Here is a 25114-nt window from a genome sequence, read left to right as displayed (position 1 = left end):
GGACCGGATGCCTCATGCCCCACCGCAGGCCCCCGAGAGGTGGGCACACCGCAGGCCGCCCGTCTCTCTCCGTCTCCCTCGCACTCACAGGCCGGGCCGCGGCGGTGCGAGAGAGACGGATTACTTGGAATCAGCCAACGAGCCAAACCCACTGGGTTCAACCCGAGGTCCTGCCTCTAGCCCCACAGTGTCCTCAATCATTCAAGCGGCTCTGCCAAGGGCTCTGCCCGGCGCTGCCCGCAGTCCGCCGTCTGCAGGATATCCATGACGCTGCGGTCGGCCCTCTGTCTCTCTCACACCCCTACGGAGCGCGCCACGAGTGCGAGAGAGACAGAGAGCGCCGTCCGGAGCGCTGTCGGAGAGCCTCCCCGCCCGGTGGGTAGGCCACCCAACGCGCACGCGGAGTGGAGGCGGCCAAAATTCTAGACGTTTTGATCTGCAGAGTCGCTAAATGGGACTCGAACCGAACGAGGAATCCAATGGTGGGGTGACACGCTCGATTCGAGTCCTGAATACTCTGGCTGAAGGTCAAAACGCGTCGAGAGTTTTGACCACCTCCACCGTCCCAGCCCAGCTTTCCTTGCTCATATCCTTCTGCTTCTACTACTCGTAGTTCTTCTTCTCCTCCTCCTGCAGTGAGGCATAAATAACGGTGTGGTATTGGCGACGTTGCCGCGAAGTAGTCCCGCCTAGAAGTGCCGCCTAGATTGCTAAATTACACTCGCTGCTCTCATTATGAACCGTCTTGGCTCGGCTCGGCACGGCACGGCGGGCATAGTGAGAAAGCAGCGGGTGAAATAGTGCAATATCCGGAGCGAGAATCACACCTACCCCTTTACACACGCCACGGCCCCTCGCGGGCTGATTCCGTCGCTCCGTCTCTGTCGCACTCACGGGGCGCTCCGCAGGGGTGCGAGAGAGACAGACAGCCACGCGATAAATAACTCGCCGGTAATAACACCACGCGTCCCGCGACTCGCGCTTCGCTTTTTTGGAGAAGCGCTGTCTCACTCGCTCTCGTGGGGCGTGCCGTGGGGGAGCGAGAGAGACAGAGCGCGGGTTGGGCTGGGTGCAATCGAATTACGCACGCACCTCCCCGGTGGCCGCCCCCGGTGCTGCCACACTGGTAGGCAAAAACTCTCACGATGCACCAGCGTTTAAAGGGTGTCCTCGCCACCTGCAATATCTTCGCTTCGCTGTCAAGAAGCAGACTTACTTTGTGGTTACCGACCCGCGTTCTGTGCACAGTAAAAAGTCCACGATGCGGACAGAGTCGTCAGCGCGGTTTTGTCAACTGTGCTTGAGTGGGTAGGGCCATCTTCACGGAGGTCTCCCGGTCCGTCTGGGCGAGGGCTGGCTTCACCAGGCGAGCACAGCCCGGTCGAACCGAGACCCATCTCGCAGGTGCGTCGAATGGGTTGCCTACCCGGCAGGCGCGCCAGTCGAGGCCCATGCTGTTTGCTGGTATAGCGCACCGCGCAGCGCGGTGCCCCCTGTCGGCCAGGGGGATAACTACTTGGGGCTGTGGACTGAACCCGAACAGCGCCGCATCGCGCTGTCTCTCTCGCTCCCCCGCGGCCCGCGCCGTGAGTGCGAGAGAGAGAGAGCGCTGCTGTTCGGAGGCAGCCCGGCGGGGACATGTGCCGCTCTGGGGGGTAGCGGTAGTGCTTTAATTAAAGTTTGGGACCGACGCACATTGTTGGTGCGGTCTTCTTATGCGCGGCCTTAATGCTGCCGTGACCCTGCACTGCCAAAACCCAAAACGCAGTGTAGTGAAGGCCGGTGCAGGCGGCCAAAGCTCTAGACGCGTTTTGAGATGGGTCTCGAACCGAGCGTGTGACCCCACCAGTGGATTCCTCGTTCGGAGAGCAATCCATCGGTGGGGTCGCACGTTCGGTTCGAGTCCCATTTAGCGACTTGCAGCTCAAAACGCATCAGTGAGTGCTTTCCCATGACACTTATTTTCTTCTTTTTTCCAACAGAAACCTAGCCATCTTACCCAAGTTGCCCAACGTATTAATCGAACCAAATAACCGCCAACACGCTTTTTTCTCCTGTTTTTTTTAGTGGAAAGGAGTGCTTCTCGGGGTGATTGGGAAAGGGAGCGAGGGAGGCACTGCCCCACAAACGGGTGAGGGGGAGGGGGGACCCAAAGGGCCGAGGGTGGCCGCGAAGACGGTACAGCTCTATTGCAGCGGCTCACGAACATGTCCGCCCACGTTTTTATAATCGCATTTTTTACGTCCGAAAAATAAACTACTCAAATACACGGAGGAAAAAAAGGAAGCTCGCCACTGCCCCTTCGAAATATTGTTCGCCCGAGGATGTAAAAAAAAATGCATCGGCTGGAACCAATAAGAGATGCAGGCGGGAAGGACAAGAGGGATTCCGATGGCCGATTAGCCTATCGCTCCGGCATCGAGGACCATCGAGGACCATTCGGTAATTCCCTCGGGTCTGCCATCTGGACGCCGGCAGGCTGCCCCGTCTCTCTCGCACTGCTCACACGGGACGCCCCACGAGGGCGAGAGAGACAGAGCGACGAAAACGGCTCTCGGGATCCGTCCGCTGACGCGAGGACTCCAGACCAGTTTGAGTGAGTCGCGCCTTCCAGACTTCGAGACTTCGAGATACTCGCCGGGTCGGGGTTGTAGAGCCCTTCCAGTAATTGCCTATTCCACTCCACAGAAATTGCTCGGTGCTTCTGTTTCATTAGGCTTGCTTGCTTCGTTTTAACTTTATCATGTATTTTAGCATACTAATGGCGCCTCGTTTCCGCCTCAAGGAGGCCAGGGCACTGCGGGCCACTGCGGGGCAGCGCGCCGGACCTGGCCAAGGGGTTCTTTTTTAACGCGGAACCTAGCACCGGGGCAGAGGTAGAGGGCGGGGGGCTGGACGGACCGAAACTCGAGTAGCTCGCCTCTCCACAGTGGGCCAGAAGACCGGTGGGGCGGCCAAAACTATAGACGCGTTTTGAGCTCCGGAGTCGCCAAACAAGACTCAAACGGAACGTGTGACCCCACCAATAGATTCCTCGTTCGGAGAGCAATCCATTGGTGGGGTCACACGTTCGCTGAGTCCTGTCTTTAGCGACTCTAGAGCTCAAAACGCGTCTGGAGTTTTGGCCGCCTCCACCGGTCTTCAGGCCCACTGTGCTCTGAAGCGCGAGTTTTACGGCGGAGAGGTCGCTGCGAGTTGAGTCCCATAAGACGGCGTGTCCAGTGGGCTCGCCTGTCGAACAGCCCGTGTGCACGCACGCACACTTGTGTGAGTGTGTGTGAGTGTGTGTGTGTGTGTGTGTGTGTGTGTTGTGTGTGTGTGTGAGTGCGTGCGTCCGTAATTGGCCTGGACAATGCAGTGTGCAGCCTCCAGTTTTCCCTAAAACGACGCCTAGCCAGGAATGGTGCTTGTGCCTGCCGCCCGATTCCAAAGTGAGGGTCGTCGCTCTGCCTCTCTCGCACTCACGGGGCGGCCCGCAAGGGTGCGAGAGAGACGCCACCTTCGGAAACAGGGCGGCAGGCGCGCACGAACTTCACACATGGAATCGCCCAAAAACGCTTCTCACGCAGGTAGGTAGCAGAGCGAGCAAAGCGCCACCACACAGTAAGTTAAAACGCACGCCAGTCGCGGTAGTTCTTCATGCGCCAAAATTACGCGTATTTTTCTCCTCCCTTCACTTTTGCGCGGCGCAAAGAGATTTATGTGTGTGGGGGAAACGCGGGAGGGACAATTATTTTAATAAGGCAAAAGGCAAGACGCTAAACTGATGGAACCAACGGACTACACTTTGGACGTGTGCTGCTGCCGCTGCCGCCGCACTGCCGCAGACTAGGAGCCTGCGAGGTTTTACTGCAGAAGAAAGCAATGGGACATAACCTCCTGCCAGCTACCGCGCGTAGCGGGCAGCAGCAAGGCACGGCAAGGCTAGTACCAACCTCAGTAGCCACAACGCGCAAAAAAAGTCCTGCTACCTCTTAAAAAAAAATAAAAAAAAATTCCGTGATTTGTTCCGATTTGAACAGAAAACTTGCTTTCAAAGTGGCGGGGCAGCCGTAACCATCCGACTGACTACCCCGAGGCGCGTGCTACCGGCCAAATTGGAGACATTAGGGAACCCTGCATTTTTGTGGGCTCACCCCCCGGGCCGCCCCGCCCCGCCCCGCCCCGCCCAACCCCGCCCCGCCCCGCCACGCCCTTACCAACCCGAGCGCACACCAAACTGGCGATTAAGTGATCGCCGTTCGGTTGTGCCGGCCTATGGCAACACCTGGCAGCGCAATGGCTCGCAATCTCACACGGGAAAAAAGACGATTCTTCTTGGACCTTCCCGAGAGAGAGAGAGTGGGAGAGAGAGAGAGAGAGAGAGAGAGAGAGAGAGAGAGAGAGAGAGAGAGAGAGAGAGAGAGAGAGAGAGAGAGAGAGAGAGAAAGAAAGGAAGAAAGAGAGGAGGGGCATTCCCTGTCTCGATTTCCAGTTTCAATTTACACCGCGAGATCTCGATCAGCAGTCGATCATCATCTCGCATCCGTCACGGCGACGGCCAAGGCGACGGCAGCGCTGCCGGTGGCGCCACTGTTAATTACCTGACGAATAACCAAAAGGGCGAAAGGGGCGCGGCGGCGGCATTTTTGCGGCGTGCGTCTTCACCGCCTTCCCGATCCTTCCCGGCGGCGCCTTTGCCTCTCAAAGCCAAGGGATGATGTAGAGGCCGTTCTGATTAGAAGGCGGCGCCCGAAAAGTCACCACGTTCATGCAAAGCATGCAAAGCCAAAAGTGACCGCTCGCTCGGACGCGACCGCCGGGATCGATTCGTGGATGTGTAATCACCATTTAAAACGGAGCGCGTCCGAGGCAGCAGCCTAGGGTTGCCGACTGCCAGGCTGGAGTGGCGCCAGATTTGAATCTTTTGCGGATACTGGATCGAGATATCGAGACACTGCACGTCGACTGTACGGATTTTCTTCGCTTTCCCGGGACAGATAGACGGACAGACAGACTAGACAACGCTTGTTAAAATACTGGTACAGTCGAGACGAATGTTGTCAGAGTGCCGTATTGGGCCAACGACTGGGCCAAAGGATGCATCCTAAGTCCTGACGCTCTCCTCTGACCACCAAACCACTTATTCACTTGTGCCGCGTCCGTCTGTCTGCCCGTCTGTCTGCTCGTCTGCCCGTCCGTTCGCGTCCGCGCGTCCGCGTTCGGAAATAGTCATGACGCGTCCGTCTCCATGGAGACAAAAGTCCTGCTCCAGTTCGCTTCCTGTCCACGGGGCCGGCCGGCTTGGGAGGGGGGCGGCGGGGGGCGGCCCCTCTCGTGGACCAGAAGGGCCTCCAGACCAGCTAGGGCCGCGCGGCCGGCTGCATCTCCAGCATGACAGGTAAGCCTTGGCGTGTCCGCCGAATCCGCCTTTTGACGTCCAAATGAGACGCTTCCAGGCCGAATTCCAGGAAGGCGACCGGTTAGTTCGGTCCTTGAACGCGAAAAAAGTGTTTGCTTACTGATAAAATTGAATTTTCAGCAGGTTAAATTTTTTGTTTTTCTGCCTTGATTTGGGCACGTGTTTTTTGTTGTTGTTGGCAGCAGGGCCCAAGGGAAAAGAACTCTAGCCAAACTTGTAAGAGAAACTTAATCCAAAATTTCAAATTTGCTAAAATTAATTAAAATTTGTCAAAATTCTTCCCAAAATTCAGAAGTTTTTGCCCGAAATTCAACTGAAATGAATTTCCCCTTGGCAGGGCCGGTGCAGGACGTGGCCACCATGGGGCTGGCGCTGCAGCGCTTCGCCTGGCCGGACTACCTCGTGTTCGTGGCCATGCTGGTGCTGTGCGCGGTCATCGGCGTGTACTTCGGCTACTTCGCGCCCGGCCAGCACGACGAGGACGAGTACCTGATGGGCGGCCGCAAGATGCAGGTGCTGCCCATCTCGCTGTCCCTGGTCGCGAGGCAAGTAGCGCAATGGTTAGCCCCTCGACGGGCGGTGCAGAAGGTTCTTGGTTCAATTCTCACATAACTGCCGTTTTTATTTTTTTAATTTTTTAATTTTTAAATGATGTCGTCTTTATCAAGTGGGATCCCTCACAACTGAAATGTTGACAGTGTGTGATCTCAGCCTTCCTGCCCTCAGCTACATCTCCGGCATCACCCTGCTGGGCCTCCCCACCGAGGTGTACGTGTTCGGGGTGCAGCCCTTCTACGCCTTCGGGGGCATGCTCATGTGGCTGGCCGTCTTCAACTGGGCAGTGCTGCCCATCTTCCACGACCTGCAGCTCATGACGCTCTACCAGGTACGCACTCATAGCGGATTTGCCAGAAGACCGGTGGAGGCGGACACAAACTCTAGACGCGTTTTGAGCTCCAGAGTCGCTTAACAGGACTCGAACCTAACGTGTGACCCCACCAATGGATTCCTCGTTCGGAGAGCAACCCATTGGTGGGGTCACACGCTCGGTTCGAGGCCCATTTACCGACTCTGGAGCTCAAAACGCGTCCGGGATTTTGACCGCCACCACCGCACCGGTCTTCTGGCCCACTGTGCAGTGTTGTCGTGCTCAGTATTTGCAGATGCGGTTCGACCGTCGAGTCCGGCTGTTCGGCTCGGTTTTCTTCACCATTTCTCTGGTACGTGCTGTCGATAGACGGGTGTGCTTCTGTCTGCTAGATTCAATAATCATGCCACCTTACAGTTGACGTGGCTTCCCATCGTCATCTACGTCCCGGCGTTGGCTTTCAATCAAGGTACAGCGGCTTTTCAAAAAAAAAAAATATAAAAAAAATGTTAATTTGAAAATTGAATATTTTTTTAAATTTCAGTGACTGGCATCAATGTGCACATAGTGACTCCGGCAGTCTGCATCGTCTGCGTGTTTTACACCTGCGTGGTGAGTGACAAGCATTAAAAAAAATCAATTAGTGTTAAAAAAAAATTGTTTGTTAATAAAAACTTGTTTGGGTCCCCAGGGCGGCATGAAGGCAGTAGTGTGGACCGACGTGGTGCAGACGGTGTCCATGCTGCTGTGCATCTTCCTCGTGGCCATCCGGGGCACGTTCAACGTGGGCGGAGCCTCGGTGGTCTTCCAGCGGAATCTCGAGTCCGGACGCATCGAGCCGCCAGAGTGAGTCTCACTGACCTAGACTAAGCCAACCAAACCTAACCTCACCTAACCTCTCCTAACCTCACCTCTCAGAGAACCCGTGTTACGATCACCTTAATCATTCCAGCGTTTAAAAAATAAACAATGATTTGATTAGCAAATTCTCTTATTCCAATGTTTTCTCGCCAGCTTCCGCCTGGACCCGTTCGTCCGGCTCACGTTCTGGGGGTACACGCTCGGCCATTTCTTCTCGCAGAACGTGAGCTGCGGCCTGAGCCAGGCCATGATGCAGCGGTACCTCGCGCTGCCGGACATCGGCAAGGCCAGGAGGTGGGCATCGCCTGTCTGTGGGCAAAGTCCCGGACGCGTTTTGAGCCCCACAGTCTCATGGGACTCGAACCGAACGTGTGACCCCACCAATGGATTGCTCTCCGAACGAGCAATCCATTGGTGGGGTCACACGTCCGGGTTGAGTCCGGTTTAGCGACTGTGGAGCTCAAGACGCGTCTAGAGTTTTGGCCGCCTCGACCGGTCTTCTGGCCCTTTGTGCGCAGCGCCAGCTCAGTGTGGTTGATGCCACCACAGGGCGGCGGCCTTCTTCGTGCTGGGATGCCTGCTTCTGTTCGCCGTGTGCACGTACTGTGGCCTGCTCATCTTTGCCTCCTACCACGACTGCGACCCCGTCACCACCAAGGTATCGCGCCAGCACTGCACTGGTAAACAAACTTCGACTTTTGGTTGTGATAATTTTTCATGTTTGTTCGCGTTCCCAGCTGGCGCGCGCCAAGGACCAGGTGCTCCCACTGCTGGTCATGGACACCCTCGGCATGTACCCCGGGCTGCCCGGACTCTTCGTGGCCGGCGTCTTCAGCGCGGCGCTGAGGTAGGTCACCAACCCCAAGGTAGGCGAAAACTCCAAGGGTTGCCAACCCGAGCCTGGAAGTCGCAATAGGTGGGCAGAGGTTGGCAACCCTACTCACACCGGTTGGGCCGCTGGCTGCGCAGCTCGCTGTCCACGGGGCTCAACTCGATGGCGGCCGTGGTGGTGGAGGACTTCTGGCGGCCGCTGTCCAGGACGCCGCCGAGCGAGGCGAGCGTCAACATGGTCATGCGGCTGGTGGTGGTGGTGTTCGGCGTGGTGTGCGTCGGCCTGGTCTTCGTCGTGGAGAGGCTCGGCGTCGTCCTCCAGCTGTCCGGCAGCCTCAACTCTATCTCCGCCGGCCCCGTGCTCGCCGTCTTCGTGGGGGGTGCCTTCATGCCCTGGGTCAACGCCACGGTCAGTGCACCGCAAAATTCGTCATTGGCAAGGGCCAATCTGCAATTTTAAGAATGAAATTTTTTGGTTTTAAAAAATTAAAAAAAAACAAACAATTAAATTTAAAAATGTAAAAAATTTTAAATTTTAAAAATGTAAAAAAATGCAATTTTTTTAAATTTTCAATTCCTAAAACACGAATGTGTGCAAGTCTTGGTACAAGTAAGTACAAACTAAGGTGAATTCTGTTTTTGGAACCCAGGGCTGCCTGGCGGGCGCGGGCGCGGGGCTGTCCTTCATGGCGTGGCTGGTGCTGAGCGCGCAGCACGCCATCGCCCGGGGCGACCTGCTCTTCCCGGAGAAGCCCGTGTCCGTCCAGGGGTGCACCTACTCGTTCAACGCCACCACGCCGCACGCCGTCCACGAGCCGCAGTCAGTAGTCCGTCACAGCAACAAAAACAAAAACAACAACAACAACAACAACATGCATTTTTTCAATTATTTTTTTCTTTTCAGATTGCCGATGTGGCTGTTCCGGGTGTCGTACCACTGGTACCCCGTGATCGGCGTGGTCGTGTCCCTGGTGGTGGCCACCGCCGTGTCGCTCCTCTGCCGCTCCGAGGCCGCCGTCGACAGGAGGCTTTTCTCGCCCGCCATCCGCCGATTCCTGCACCCGCCCCCCAAGGTGAATTGTTGTTGTTGCTTTTGTTACTGTTCGCTCCGTGCCGTGTCCATGAGTCGTGCTTTTGGTTCCGCAGGCGGCGACCGACTTCGCCAAAGGAATCAAAGAATCCACGTTATGACCCCGGCACTGCGAATCTCTCCAATAAACACTTCTCCTTCTCTCTCTGTGTCTGTCGTCGTCGTCGAGTCGATTTACCAGCTAATTGGCGCAAACTATCATCACGATGTTGTTGTTGATGTTGGCGACGTAGGTTTGCTGGATACGTTATCACTCGAAGCATATTGCAATTATGACTGGGGCTGATGAGAACGCGCGGTGAGGAGCGCGAGAGGGGAGGGGAGGGGAGTCAGGGGGTGGGGGAGATGTCCCATTATTCCAAGCGATGGGTCTTTAAGGTCCTCTGCGCAGTAGTACGCGGCTTGGCGCAGGAGCAGCAGTCCGGCTGGCCGGTGATGTCGAAGCGTTTAGTAAACAACCAAAACCCGCCTTTGTGATTTTCGCAAAGGCCTCGTAGAACTCAGAAAAAGGGCCCAGAAGAAATACCTTCTCTGCAAACTCAAAAGTGTACTCAGTACACTCTCTTTAGAGTGTACTCATGAGTACACTATCTTTAGCGTGTACTCATGAGTACACTCTCTTCAGCGTGTACTCACGAGTACACTCCCACGAACGTGTACTCAGCTGCATGAATTGTGCAGACTTAAGCACACTCTCGTTAGAGTGTACTCAGCATAGCACACTTTCGTTAGAGTGTACTCAGCTAAGCACACTCTCGTTAGAGTGTACTCAGCTGAGCACACTCTCACAGGAGTGTGCTTATGAGTACACTCCAAATAGAGTGTACTGAGCACTCTGTGCAGTTTGCAGAGTTCATGTAGTGCGGACCCTCTCAACGTGGACTGACCGGAGACAGCGACGACATTCGAAGCTTTTTCAAGCGTTCACCAGCCCTGCACCAGGCCTCGGGTGCCCACATTTTTTCAAAGAGACGTTTCCGTATTATTTTGTCGCCGTTCATTGGAAAGTTTCTAAATATTGGGAGCTGGCCGGGCCGACCGACCGGAGGGGTTGCTGACAGTGAAAACGGCCATTGGCGTAAAAGCGGATGGGCGATCGCCAGCGATGCATGCGGGCGTAGAGGCCATCAAAGCCCTGGGTGGCCGAGGCCGAGGCTAGTCGAGGCCGCTGGAGGCCGCTGGAGGCCGCGCGAGCCAGTGACCACAGCAGCATCAATGTTGGAGCATCTTAGCCCGGGCCCTGGAGAGGCTTCGGCAAACAGCATTATCACCGGACGTCCACGGTCTCTCGCCGTCTCTCTCGCACTCACGGGGCGCGCTCCGCACGCCGCACGGGTGCGAGAGAGACGGAGCGGTTCGGGGCCCAGCGACTCGGGCCTAAGTCGTTTCACTCCGTGCGCTCGCCGAATCAGCAGGCTTATCCCGAAGGGTCACCCGCACTCGTCCGGGAAGAAAAGGAATCGCGGAAATCACTGGAAAATCCGTGCGGGAAACCACTCGGGAGTTTCCAGAGCATCTGGAATCGCGTGTGAAATTCCGGGTCAAATGAAATCTCCAGAGCCGTTTTCGTATTCCCAACCGCGAACCTCAATTCATTTCCCGGTGGTGTTTCACTAAATCAACAGGAACATAATGTCGAGTCGCAGAACGCCGGGGATGTGTTCCCGGGGCATGTTTGCTGGTCGCCAAGACGCTGGGGTTGGGAACACTGCACCGCTCCGCCGCCCAGGGTCACCAGCCACACTAATTACAGGGAAATTACCCCAGGGTCAATATTTGTGAAACCTCTCGCCTCACCCGCCAGCCCGAGCGCCAGCCCGAGCGCCTGCCCGCCACTAGCGCCACCCTCGCGTCGCCATCTTGGAGATCTTGGAGGAGGACAGCAGCGCACGAAACGCGTTTTGAGCTCCAGAGTCTCTAAACAGGACTCGAACCGATCTTGTGACCCCACCAATGGATTGCTCTCCGAGCAAGGAATCCATTGCTGGGTCACACGTTCGGTTCGAGTCCTGTTAAGCGACTCTGGAGCTCAAAACGCGTCCGGGATTCTGACCGCCTCCACCGGTCTTCTGGCCCACTGTGCCGCGGGGCCAGCAGGCCGAACGGGCTGGGAGGCGTCACCTTGCCGGGAGTCGAACCCGCAACCGCCGGGAAAACGAATCCACGACCGGCGGGAGTCGAACCCGAGACAGCCGGGACGAGCGCCGCCGAGGCACGCTCGACGCTTCGCAGGGGTGTACGTTGGATTGCCTGCCTGCCAGGCGCTCGCCTGCACCTCGACGTCCACGCCCACTCCCCGCCACGCCGTCCTGCCCTGAGTCCGCCCCCTGCACTGGAAAAAAATTGAACTTTGTTTATTCATCTTCAATTTTTAAAGGGTTTGGATCATATTTAAGTCATCCAAATGCCCCAATTTGAGTAGGGGCTGAACCTAAAATGGTTGGGTAATTTTCCTGTCGGTGTGGAGGCTCTCGTCTCTCTCTCGTCTCTCTCTCTCTCTCTCTCTCTCTCTCTCTCTCTCTCTCTCTCTCTCCTCTCTCCGGGGTCGTCCCGTGCGCACAGGTGCGAGAGAGACTTCGGCAATCCAGTTCCATCGCGACAGGAATGTGGTGGGCGGGGTGTGACTCCCTGGGACTCCCCGGCGGTATGGGAGTCTGCACGTCTCGGCCCCGAATTCTCCAATGCTCGGCAGGGGATTGGAAACCGAGGGGCGGAGGAGAGGGAAAAGGGGAGGGGGGGACACAGTGAGATGGTCCGCATTGACACCGCTCCAGCATTTCATCAATCTTCCTCCTTCTTTTTCCCTCTTGTCTTTTTCGGTGGGAGGGAGAGAGCGAAAGGGAGAGGCGGAGTGAGTGAGAGGCTGCCGCTACGTGTCGAAGAGAGGCGCCATCGGGCTCCGGCAACAACAGCAACAACAGCAACTACACCGGCAGGAGCGGGGTTGAAGTGAGCCATTTGGATTCAGGCCTTGCCGCCCCGCTCCACCTGTTTCCCACACGGCACACATACGGCGAGTAGATCATACGTTTGGGAAGCGGGGGCTACCAGTGGGGCTACCTGCAGTCGAGAGGGGGAATCTTCCCACACCGGCCGGGCAGGCGCCAGCAGCCCCTCACGGAAAAGTCCTGTCGCAGCTGACGCCAGCGGGAATCGAACCCACCCAGCATCCGGTGCGTTATGGCGTGTTCGTGTGTGTGTTGTGTGTGTGTGTGTGTGTGTAGTGGTAAGTGCGTCGCGGGTGGCCATACAGTGCTGCGCCCTGGTGGTGTGGGGCCGAAGCGTTGCGGTGCCTTTACCTTCGTGCCGCGCCCAGTCATACCCACAGATGGACAGAGTCATACTACACTGCCAGCAGAAAGAGCTAAAACACACACACACACACACACACACACACATAGGATGACTAATTATTTTCTGACAGAGTAGCGTGGGCGTCCGTCGCGTGCGGTGACCCGGTATACTACTGTAGCGTGACGACGCCTCGTCGGCCGCAAATGAAAAAAATGGACGCTACTCTCCCAAAAAAAGGAGCTAATTGTTGATTGTTTTTTTTAAACGTGTGATAGTTCGCTGTGGTCAAGACGTAACCACGGCACACAAAAAAATAAAAAAAATATGAAAAGTCAAATGCGGCGCGACTGAGTGAGGATTCGAACCCCGGACTGAGAAGACAGCCTCTTTGTTTTTCAACACGGCAATCAGTCCGATCCAACCGGGGACAAGAACCCCACCCCGCTCAGCCAATCAGGGGCTTTACCGAGCAGTATCGATACTCAATTAACCTCCGCGATGCATTTTGTGAAATTGCTTTTTATGTGGTGTTCATGGCTGCCTCGCTGCCGGAGAGAGAGAGAGAGAGAGAGAGAGAGAGAGAGAGAGGAGAGAGAGAGAGAGAGAGAGAGAGAGAGAGAGAGAGAGAGAGAGAGAGAGAGAGAGAGAGAGAGCAACAGAGAGAAGGATCCGGTGAGATTCAAGTGCTATTACTGTCCGATCAGGTACAAGAACGGTACTACATAAAAGATGATGGCGCTGGCTCTGCTGGCTGCAACAGATGTCAGAAAAGATTGAAACTCTTTTTCGAGAGGGCCGTGCCTGGCGACGTCAACGCCTTCCCGCATGAAATCGATAATGCCGAAGCATTTCTGGAGACGTCCCCATCGGCCGGACAATGCGGCAGTGGCGTGGCAGCCAGGCGCAGCCCCCGCGGACGTGTTTCAATCTCTGGTTTTCTAGTGTACCGGACACCCTTCCTTGGAATACCTCAAGGCGGAGGATAGAGGAGAAACGAAATTGGAGCGCCGAAGCCAAAACAGTTCCCATGCCGTTTCGATAGCGCGCGTGGGGGGATGGAAATTACCGGTCATAAAACACTACCGGCACACACACACACACACACACACAGTAATTGTTGTACGGGAATAAGGGTTTCCGTTCGTATAAATGGTCTTCACCATTTCGATAGTCGGTGCGCGCGGCCGCCGCTAGATGGCGCGCCGTTTGACCACTCGGTCTAATTTGCATTCGTAATAGCGGCGGCAGGCTCGGCCGATCGACATTGCCGTGCTTACTTCTCCCGCAACTCGCATTCTTATTCTCGTTATTATTCTTATGATTGTCGCGTGCGCTAATCTTATTAGTATCACTTTTTGCCTTTATACGTGATAAGTTTGACGCCCGGAGAAAGGCCACAGGGGCCAGCGGCCTGCCTAGGCCGACCGAACCACGGTCACATAAAACACAACTTTATTTTGCTAAGTTTCTAATTACGGGTAATTACAGGGTTGCGGGTTGCCTCGCGGTGGTGGCACTCTGTGTGTGTGTGCGTGTGTGTGTGTGAGCGCGCGCGCGTGTTGTGCCATGTGCGACGGTGCCTGTTTCATGCTAGAGTTAGAGCGCAGCAAGCAGAGGAGCATCTAGGGGCTTAAAGATAAATAAATCATAAACATAAAAAAATATAGCTGTGAAAAATTGATTTAGTAATTAGGTGATTTGCTGTCGCCAATGTTTTATTGAGTGTCTTTTTTTTCTGCGAAACAATCAAAATGGAGTGGAGTGTTCCAGCGTACAGGATTTTGGGCAGGGCGCGTGGGGTGTGGTGGGGCGTGGTTGGCCGCCTGAGCAACAATCGAGTGAAAGGATTTGAATGGCGAACGGTGTGTGTGTGTGTGTGTGTGTGAGAGAGAGAGAGAGAGAGAGAGAGAGAGAGAGAGAGAGAGAGCGAGAGAGAGAGAGCGTGTGTGTGCGTTGCAATGAAAAGCTTCAGAGCGGCCTGAAAGAAGTAAGTCACCGGTGATACGCCGAGAGGTACCAGTGCGGCCTTCTGCTGACGTGGCATGTTTCTGAACCATGTCAACACATCACGGATAGAAACTAGGTCTGATATACATCAATTCTGGATCTGTGTGAGTGTGGAGGGTGGGGGGATGCCAGCGACAACGTGACGCATGCCGCCATGTTGGGACGGCGCGCACCGTTCGAAGAAAATTCGTTTCCTCTCATTTTTCCCCTTTTGTCCTTTTTGATCTCAATGTCTCATCTCACTCCTTTTCCGAAATAAACTGTGGGCTTCTGCTAATGAGCGCTGCAGTAGCCTCCCGAAAAAAGGCAACAATGCAACAAAAAAGGGAGCCACACGACAAAAAAAAACACAACAAAAAAGCGACAACGCAACAGGAAAACGGTATAATAAAAATACTTTTGCCGAAATGATGATAATGAGCGCACAATGTGCGCATCGAACCCGATCATTACGAATCGATTAATGGGGAGGATGTTGCTCGCGAAATAATGCAACGACACGGCAGGGTGTGTGTGCGTGCGGGGCTTCGTTTATGCGTGCGTTCGATTGTGTGTGCGTTCGTACGTGTGTGGGGGGCGAGGAAGGGGGACTGCACACGGGGTGGGCAGCACAGCAACAAGAGCAACAAGAATCATGAAATAATAACGAATTAATAATATGATGTGCGGCCTGAATCACCGATCATCGAGGCAGAATGCAAAGACGAGGGTAACGGATTCCGCAAGGAATGGGCAGTAATGCAGCGAGCATCATGTCACACAACCCAAAAAAATAAGAAAAATTATTCAGCGTCCTTTTGAAAAAAAAAATGCTTTAAAACAACGGCCGGAAAGTTGGGCGCGAGAGGTATAAATTTGGTTATCGCGGCGTTAAACACGATTCCATTTCTCGGTTTCTGCCTCCATCTGATGCATTTCCAGGTCTTTTGTTTTTACGACGCGAGATACTCATACATACGCACAGTCTCGCGCCTGCGCGGGGTGTGAAATTAACACTTTAATGGGTCCTTTGCTTTCGAATTACCACGTAGGAAGCGAGAGGTAGCGCGATGCCGGCCGGATAGGCCCGTGGAGGGAGAGGGAGAGGGGCAGAGGCAGGGGGGTCACCCACCTCGCCACGATCTCTTCAGTTGTCACTGGCGACGCCATCACGTTTCCACTCTCATTTATTTTGCATTTTCAATTTTAAAAAAATTGTGATAACAAACCTTTTTTGGTTCTTGAATTTCAAGGGACGTCAAAATGACATGGAATGACGAATATTTCATCGGCATCGCCAAAGTCCTATGAATGTTTCGACCCCGTTCACTGAAAACGACGTAAAATGCGTCACTTTTCGTAAAAATTCTGATTCATGTGAGTTTCCTTGGAAGTAAAACGACTCCAGAGTGACGTTTTCGAGTCGGCTGCGACCTGTCCGTCTGCCCGCAGTGACACGCTAGCTGGACTCCCCTTCCCCCACAAGGGGAGCGCCGTGGGCGGGGCCTTGGAGGCCTTGGAGGCCTTGGACTACCGGTTCCATGCCCATTGGGCGAGCGCACCAACTGCCCCCTCCCACCGCGGTACCCGGCACCCGGTACCCATCCCAGGAGTACCTTCCCTGTGAGCCGCGCGTCCGAGGCAGAGGGCGTCCGCCTGCACACCGCCTCCGCCTGCACACCGCCTCGCACACCGCCTCGCACGCGGTCCGCAGCAATTCGCATGCAGATTGTACGGCCGGGGTCGTGTTTGGGTGATTGCATTATCATGCGATGCAGCATGCAGTGGTGCATTCCGCTGCATTCCGTTGACTCATGAATCCGCGGCGCAGTCTGGACTTTCGGCTCGAAAAAGAACATTTACCCCTCGTCGTTTTACCCAATTAATAAGGATAATGACGTCGGAACGGCTGCCGCCTGTCTGCCGCCGGCCGAACGGGCTGCGATTTGAGTCACTAGCCCCATAACACTTAGAGGAACGTGTTCCCAATCGAAGCCATCAATCGACTCAATCGGCACCAATCCAATGGAATGTGCGTATGCTAAGCATCCGACCAATTACAGGTGTGCCTCCGACCCTGTTAGAATCTGATTTGAAAAAAAGAAACAAACCTGTCTCATCATTCAGGTGGGCAGGTGTCAAAATCATGGGCAGCAACGGTGTCATTTAGACCGGTAACATTACCAAATAACCACCAATCTTAAGACAACTTTTTCATCCATTTACGCCAAATGACGTTGTTTTTTGACGACATCCATATCGGAGACTGTGTCATAGCAATCTGCTCTGAGAGCCGCATAAAAAATTTCAGATTTCAGAACCCTAATGTTTTTTCCAGTGGTAATAAATTGGTTTCGAACCACGGGAAGAACAACAACAAGAGCATCACACCGGAAATCAATGATGGGAGACATACATCGCGCGTTCTAAATCCCCAGCGAGCGATTGAACACAATGGAAGTATTTGAGTGAAGCTCTTAGTTGCCGCGGTGCACTTCGGTCGCAGTGCCCAGCCTTGCAGGTGCACAACAACAGCAACCACCACCACCTCAACAACAACAACAACAACAACAACAACAACAACAACAACAACAATAACAACAGTGGAGCGGTGCAAAGGGCCCCCCGCTAATAAATCAGATGATAATTTGTGTCCAAGGGATGTAAATACCCGGCGAGCGGGGAAGAGAGACGCGCCACCGCGCACTCCTCGTCTCCGTCGCACCCACGACGCGAGAGGCGCGGCGGCAACGCGCCGCGGCAACCCCACGAGCAAAGAAAAGAGTTATGGCGCGGTTCACGCGCGCGTACCACCGGCAGCCACTACTACTCCTCATGTGTGTGTGTGTGTGTGTGTGTGTGTGTGTGTGTGTGTGTGCGTGTGTGTGTGTGTGTGTGTGTGTGTGTGAAAATGGCGAGAAAGGTAAAAGGGGCTGAAAGGTAACAGAGAGAGGCGAGATTTGATATTCAGACCCACATGCCTCATTTCACGCGCATAACAAGGAAAGGAACCCGACATAAGAAGAAGAAGAAGAAGAAGAAGAAGAAGAAGAAAGAAGAAGAGAAGAAGAAGAACAACAACAATTAGTTTTTCGTGCAGTGAGCAGTGACCCAAAGGGCGCGAATGGGAGTTGAACGCGAGCCTGCGGACCGGAAGAACACGAATTAGTAGTGGGTCCCTGGGCGGCCGCGGCCGCTAAGCCGTTCGCCCCCAACCCTTCCCGCGGGGGCGTCAACGGCCTGGCCAGCGCCTTGTAAATCGGAAGAAATATGGGGGCGTCGTTGCCGGCCGCACCTGCAGACTCTTCGAGTGATTATGGCGTCACAAAAAGGCCTCGGCAGTTGGAGGCGGGGCGGGGCGGCCCGCGGTGTCACTGTAATGGCTCACGCATCCTTCATGGTGGTTACAGCCCGAGCTCCCGGACGGAGGCAAGGAGCGGCACGGACGGAGCACGGCGCAGAACGGCCAAAAAAGGAGAAGAAGGGAACGACCACGTCGCAAAAATGCAGCGTCGGGAACTCCACCGGCCTGGAGAAGTCAAGTGTGGAAAACTCCAGCACGCACCCTTCTAAAGTGTCCGTGATGTAAAAAATAATAACAATCCCAAATAGACCGAGTGTGTTTGATATTCCGAATCATTTTCAATAGACTAGGGGGTTTTCCCCAACCTTTCCACAGTGCATACCCCGCAGAAGGCCCCCTTTCGCGAACGCGGTTGGTTTAACTATGGCCCCTTGCAAGGCGAGGGTAAACCAGCCCGCAACACGCCGGTGTGTTGCACGCCCGTTTTTTCGTCGCTGTCGTCGTTGTTGCTCTTCCCCACGATTCTACAGTGGGCCAGAAGCCCGGTGGAGGCAGTCAAAACTCTAGACGTGTTTTGAGCTCCGTAGTCGCTTAGCAGGACTCGAACCGAACGTGTGACACCACCTATGGAATGCTCTCCGAACGAGGAATCCATTGGTGGGGTCGCACGTTCGGTTGGAGTCCTGCTTAGCGACTCTGGAGCTCGAAACACGTCTAGAGTTTTGTCCGCCCCCCACCGGTCTTCTGGCCCACTGTGGATTCGGCGCGCAGTCCATCTCTGCCCGGCGCGCTGATGAACGGCGGTAGCTCTGCGACTCTAATAGCCGCACCAGTACGTCTCTATAGGACTTTAATTACTGGGTGCGAGTTGATGTACGGCGCCTGCTCAGGCGATAACGGGGCGCGGGGCGGGCCAGACATCTGTCTCACCCCCACTCACGGGTACTCCCAGATTAAAGGCCAGAGCGAAGGGTTGTCTCGTTCGCGACGGTGAACATGATGCCGCTGTTTGCGGGTCAACTTTTGGGGAGACGCCACGGCTCTGCAAGCGTTCACGATCAATGGTTCCAAGTGCTGCTGCTTAGTATTCCTTATCGAACCCCTAGTGGCGGCATGTTCATCAGAGGTTCAAATCCCTCTGTCTTTACTACATTTTTCTCTTCTTTAAAATTATTGTTTTTAACTGGAGCCCTTCCGTGACAGAGGGCTTTCTGCTGGTCCGAGTCTGCCCGCCCGTCCGCTGGGTCCGCGGCTGTCAGTGCGTGACTAGCTTCTCCAGAGATGTGGCTTTCTAGTCACGATTCCGTTCCAAAGGCAGATACAAAATTAGCTTGCCGTACCGACGGCAGAAGTGCCACCGGCCAGGGCGGGGGCCACGACCGGCCGGAGAGGGAGAGAGAGAGAGGGAGATACAGACTGAAGCCCTGTGCGGAAGAGGGACAGAGAGAGGCGATATCGGTACGAATTCACGTTATTATTTTCAGTGGTGACTCCACCCTATTCTACGCATAGCTCGGCTGCACGATTCCGCTGCCTCCTTGTCTCCCCCCCCACCTCTCTCTCTCTCTCTCTCTCTCTCTCTCTCTCTCTTACTCCAGGCCACACCCACTCTTACGCGGTTGGCCGCCGGAGCCTCATTTAGGCCCCGAAATCAAAAGAGAAAGGGATAAAAGAATCGGAGAATTATTGATGAATCCTCTTCCCTCTTATTGAGTCGGTTCGCCGCGCGTTTTGAATTTTAATCGAGCGATCGAGAGAGACGGCATCTAGGAAGGCCCTGCCTCTCTCTCTCTCTCTCTCTCTCTCAGTCCCTCTGCCCGCCTCCTCAACCCGTCCGGGGCCCAACCGCATTCCTGCTCCAGTCCAGTCGAACCAATCCCAACTGCCGATGCATTTCCAATCGTTATATTCATTGCCCCCATTACGGCAGATTGCTTCTCGCCGCCATGCCGTCTCGAGGCGCGCTGTGATTGGCTACCGGAAAGGGAGCGGGCCTAAACCGCGAAACACCGCAGTGGGCCAGAGGACCGTTGCACAGTGGTTTAAAATGCTGATATAGGGGGAATAAGTCGATTTTTCAAAATCGTCCTGGAGGCATGCTGGGGGGTGGAAACCGACTATAATACTCCAATATAACGTAAAATAACTTTCATAGACTTTTAAATTGAGCTGGGAGCCACGGGGACAGGTTCGATTCTAGTATTTGGTATTTTAGGCAATTTCACCTAATTTTCTTCAATTTTTCTCACCGCCATTTTTTCCGGTAGGGCGATGCTACTGGTAAGCTGGCGTCTTTTTCTCTTAGTTTCATCACTAGACAAAGGAAAGCAGCATATAGCACAACATTCCTTTAGCGCTTGGGCCCACGGTTGCGGTTTTTTGCTATAAATGCATTCAAAACCTATAAAAACGTACTTTTTGAGTTTTGGTCATCTATGTGAGCGTATGTAGCTGAGTTATTGGTGCGAGGCGCTTCCCTTACATGTATATTAACATGTCCTGGCGATAACTTTTCCGCATACGTCCGCAACCAAGGGGGGCCGACTCTCCCGAACCGTGTACGACATATAATTATAGGTATTGAGAGTATTATAGGTATTATTCCGAACATTTATTTGATAATTGTGTCGTTTAAAGTGGTTTCCGTGTACCAAGGTTTCCGAAATACGCAAGTTAGTTGAAAACAAGGATTCCGGCTTGCGCTCTGAGCCTCAAAATACACCGCGCATTTTAGAGCCACACTTGTCATCAGCCTTAGCGCCATTCCTTTACTCTAACGATCCGTCTAAAAATCGCTAACGCCTGTTCACCACATTTTACAAAACTTTCTCATTTGAAACGAAACTGACTAAAGTGCGGCATTTTTTGGTATTATGGATTATAGTATTTGCTATTATACAAGTATTTAGGTTTTGTACGAAGTATATAGGAGTCAGCCCCCCTTGTCCGCAACACGAAACGCAAGGGCATCAACACCACAAAAACGTGCCAATTGATTAGTTTAGGGGTAATCGCTTCTGGTGTGACCATCAAAAAAAAACCTTAGTGCGATTGTTTCCTTTTAAATATTTTGTTTTTCTTGGTAACAAAATGGTTAATGCGGCTCAGAAGTTAAACTAAGTGATTTGAGCATTTTTAGTTTTGCATTTTTTGTCAATTCTGTCATTTTCTTCTAATTTACTATTTTTCTCATTATTTTAGGATTATAATCCAATTTTATCGGACCACCTTTTCCTTTGAACTGGTCTTGCCTATTGCCTACAGATGATTCAGTTCAATTCTGGTATCATTTGGTCGCACGGGACGCTTGCTAGGACTTATTCCCCCGAAAATCGCATTTTAAACCACTGTGCGTTGGAGGCGGTCGAAATTCCCAACGCTTTTTGAGCCCCAGAGTCGGTAAGTTGGACTCACTAAACGTGTGACTCCTCCAATGGATTGCTCTCCGAACGAAGAATCAATTGGTGGAGTCACACGTTCGGTTCGAGTCTCATCTAGCAACTCTGGAGCTCAAAACGCGTCTAGAGTTTTGTCCACCTTCACCGGCCTCCTGGCTCCGTGCAAGGAAATCGAGCACGTCCTGCGCACATCCACGACGGGCCCTAACCGCAGCCCCGCCCCGCGTGGGCGCTTTTACAGATACAATTACAAAGAAATCGCCTCGCCATAACATTAAATCGATTACAGCCGCGCGTGATCTTCGAGACCAAAAAGTCGACCAATCAAACTCGTCTTGTCTCGCCAGTTGAGTCCGTGGCGGTGGGCGCTCGCTGCCACTGCCGTCGCGAGGGCAAAATAAGAGAGATGGATTATTGTGAAAATAAAGCAAAGAGCCAAGTGAGGCAGCTGCGTTCCCACTGTTGTTGCATGGCCAGCAGGCCCGGCAGGCCCGGCAGGCCGTCCAGGCTGGCCAACCACGGGCCGCACTTTGCGTCGCGCCGTCTCTCTCGCACCCCCCAGCGGACGCCCCGCGAGTGCGAGAGAGACGGCCTGCAGTGCAACCATAATTATTGGTTGTGCATCACGTTTGCGATCGCTACATGTCATAGCAGCTGCCCCGCACAATCGTGCGCCGCCATTTTGCGCCGACAAAGATGCGGGGTAATTGCTGCAAAACGAATGCAGAAGTACCCTTCCGACCGGTAGCCCGTAGCGGTGCGGCGCGGTGCGGCGCGACGGAGAAAGAAAGAGGAAGAAGAAAAAAGGATAGTAAGATTAATCGCCGCTTTTGCCTAAGGCTGTCTTCTATGTGTGCCGCGTCCCTTAGAAGAAAGGTAGCTGGGGTTGGACACACACGTCCTCAATTTGAACTCAGTGCCAGAAATTTAAGCAAATCACACACGGCTCCTGCAACGTTGTTTGAATTTCCCGGCCGAAACAACCCCACGTGGACGACGCGGACGACGCGGGGTTGTTTCGGCGCCAGGTCACATCAGGTTTACGTTGGCGGCCCTGCAGATCGCGCTGTGCGCGTGTGACTCGGGCTGTGAAACTATGTTGCCAACGTAACGGCGTGAGTCGTAAAGGCTTTATGCCCGGTCCGTGCCATTGCTGCCAACTTAACAGAAATCACACCACGGGATGACCGCGGTTATAGGGTGGCCACTATTGTTGTTGTTGCTGTCGGGAGGGTGGCGAGACTGTGGGTGGTGACATCCAAATCAGTTACTCCGCCTTCACCCTTCCCGTCGAGGCAGCCGCTCAGCCATAAACACATTTTAAAGAGACGCGGCACAAATTTGCGATTACAAGTTTGCCGAGTGGGCCAGCCGCTTCATTATGGAGAAATATTGTAAAACCGACGGGCTCACCAGTGTGCGGGAAAACACGCGGAATAACGCAATTGCTGTCGTCAAAACGCTGCGACTCTTTCGACAGTCGGAAAGTCTTTGATCTGGCATTCTTTGAGCCCGAACGACACTCGGCGATGCTCTTTGGGGACGTGACCTCCTTGGCGCGAAATTCAATTCGGAGCCACGCCACTGGCTGCCCTCTCCACGAGGCCGCGACCCTCCCGAGTCGGACCTAGTTCTGCGGCATGTTTCCTTTTACGCCTCCAGGATTAAGCGGTTTATGTGGGCGTCGTGGGGGACCCAGCGGGACCCCTTGGGGTGGCAAGACAGTGGGGGCGGCGGGCCTTATACAGTCGGAAAGGGTTGCAAAGCTTGCCTTCCTTCTATGATTTCTGTTTCGTAAAGTGCAGGGCTCTAATTTACGAGTTTGCGCTGTGTTTTAATGATTCGTAAGCCGGCATCCGCGGCGCTTAGGCATCCCCAGTCATAAACGTCTTAGCGTAAAATACGGTTACGGGAGGTTTCACTTGGCCCGGCGAGCGAAGCCCAGCCATGCATTTCTCATACGGCTCTATGGCGCTAGTATGGCCAATTATTTCCCGCGGCGGCGATGCCACCACTTACCAATTCCCTTGGAATGCCTTCCGCGAACGAGCAAAACTTGGACGAACAAAAATAGTTTAACTGCCGTCGCCGGGGAGGGCATTTAGTCAGCTTGCACCATTTTCTACTTGTTTTCAATCTTGATGCCCGGGATGCATGACGGGAGTCTGTTGGTCTGTCTCTCGCACACGCACTTAGACACACACACACACACACACACACACACACACACACACACACACACACACTCTCACAAGATGAAAGAAAATAAAGAAGGCGTCGGGAAGAAAAAGACGAGAGATCCATCTCTGATCGGTCAGGAAATCGATGGTCCCCACACCATCAACCGGTCGCCGACCACGCAAGATCCGAGCCGATACCCCCTTCCCCCTCTCCTCGGTACAGCCCCGCCCCGGCCCGAGGCATGATATGAATGCTCGGAGGAAGCTGCCCGCCGCCCTCGTGTTGGAAGGCAGGCACGGCGCGGTAAGGCACGAGTGCCAACGTCAAGGATACCTCAATCCGGTCTCCGACTCAGACGACCGACACTCAAAGTTCTGCCCAATCGACAGCCAACATGCGTGGATCAACTCGCACAAAGTTGAACTTCAGTTGAAGCTCCAGTCAACAACCCTTAGATACGCGTTCGGACCTTCCCTGAACACTTGGACTTCCCTGGGGTAACTTAGCCTCTTCCTGCAGCTGACCACCGGGCCGCTGAGGTGGTTCCGAGACCGCGGCCAGCGGCCCTTGATAAATGACGACACTCCGCGGCACAAGGTACCGCCCGTTTAACCGACACTAAAAGTCTCTCACCGCGCGGGGTACCTCGATCCATCAATTTAATTTTTGTGGTCCTTGTTATTTTGTGGCCTAGTGGCGCCTATGAAGATCCACCGGAAGAAAGTAGCTGAATCGGTTGAGTGCCTCCTCACTGTGAAAATTTGATGACGATTTCAAGGCTAGTTTTCCTTACAACATTGTCATCAAAACAATTGATGACATTGTTATCACACCCATGCAATAAGTACAAGAGCTTTGATGAAAATATCATCAATTTGTGATGATATTTTCATCATCTAAAAGTGATGAAAACATCATCCACGTTTTTGTCACAAAGTGACCACAAATTTTCACAGTGTTTCTGGTCGAAAGAGAAGAAACTTGGGAATCCTTGTTACATCCGGACGGCTCCATTTCGAGTCGTGATAGGTTATACGGTTGTCGTGCTGCGATTGGTGCGATGATTGGTGTCTCAATGGCAAACCAGAGCGGGGTAGATGAGTATCTCGGCTTCACGCTCCGCGGAGGATAGAACCAGGCCCTCTGTGAATAGACATCGATAGAGGCGCTGGGTCCCACGCCCCGCCAAGCCCCGTACAAGCAGAAAGGCTCATGATTTGTTTTGGCGGATCAGCCCGACGTGAAAATGGGACGCCGGTTCGCACAATTACTGAGGGAAAGCTTCGCAAACTTGGTTACTAGTCCAACAACACGACAAACCGATGCCCTTCCGGTCCTTTGAAGATCCAAAGATCCACCAGAGAGGGCAGCAGAGCGTCTTGGCGGCGCACCCTCCCGTCGCTTCGCGCCAACCCCTTGAAAACGCACTGCCTTCTCTTTCAGACTGGTGAATAATTTTAAGACGCAGGCGGTGTGTTTGTTCAGCCGAACAGGGATTTCAATGGGATAATTGACCGTGAAAATGTTTGAGCGCGCTTTGAGACGGCTTGCCATTTCCGGGGGACGCGTCAACATTGGCTGCGATTATCACAACAAAGTGCTTTCGCGCCGCCTTGCGACTTTGTCCGATTCGAACCGTTTGGTTTCCTTTTCTTAGCAGTTAGGCCAGTCAGAGAAAGCGCACTGCATTGAATCGGACCGAGGAAACGTTGCTGGATCTCTTCGACAGAGTACCGACAGTCCCAAATTTGATGGCTGATTGTGCAGTGTCTGCGCAGTGACTCCCCTGGCGGTTGTTCCAAGGCCGAAGATCTAAATTCACCGTGGAAAAGCAAGGCAGGGAAAACAAGAGAGGAAAGCAAAAGCCCCCTTACTCTATCTTGATTAGAAAATGAAGATG

At 53.9% G+C, this 25114-nt stretch overlaps 1 protein-coding gene across 1 annotated transcript; it reads left to right on the top strand.

The window, feature by feature from the left end:
• The first annotated feature begins 5311 nt into the window (after positions 1–5311).
• Positions 5312–9191, top strand: LOC117649217 (sodium-coupled monocarboxylate transporter 1-like). The gene is made up of 14 exons (XM_034391756.1): positions 5312–5380; positions 5739–5946; positions 6128–6287; positions 6556–6621; positions 6687–6738; positions 6814–6881; positions 6961–7115; positions 7284–7424; positions 7680–7788; positions 7868–7977; positions 8100–8370; positions 8612–8781; positions 8866–9034; positions 9108–9191. The coding sequence occupies exons 1-14, from the start codon at positions 5374–5376 to the stop codon at positions 9150–9152; spliced, it is 1731 nt and encodes a 576-aa protein (XP_034247647.1). The 5' UTR covers positions 5312–5373; the 3' UTR covers positions 9153–9191.
• Positions 9192–25114: the final 15923 nt, after the last annotated feature.

Source organism: Thrips palmi, unplaced genomic scaffold (genome assembly GCF_012932325.1).
Source record: "Thrips palmi isolate BJ-2018 unplaced genomic scaffold, TpBJ-2018v1 HiC_scaffold_10, whole genome shotgun sequence".
Lineage (NCBI taxonomy): Eukaryota > Metazoa > Arthropoda > Insecta > Thysanoptera > Thripidae > Thrips > Thrips palmi.
The sequence above is the reverse complement of the archived record's forward strand: the minus strand, read 5'-3'. Positions and strand labels throughout refer to the sequence as shown.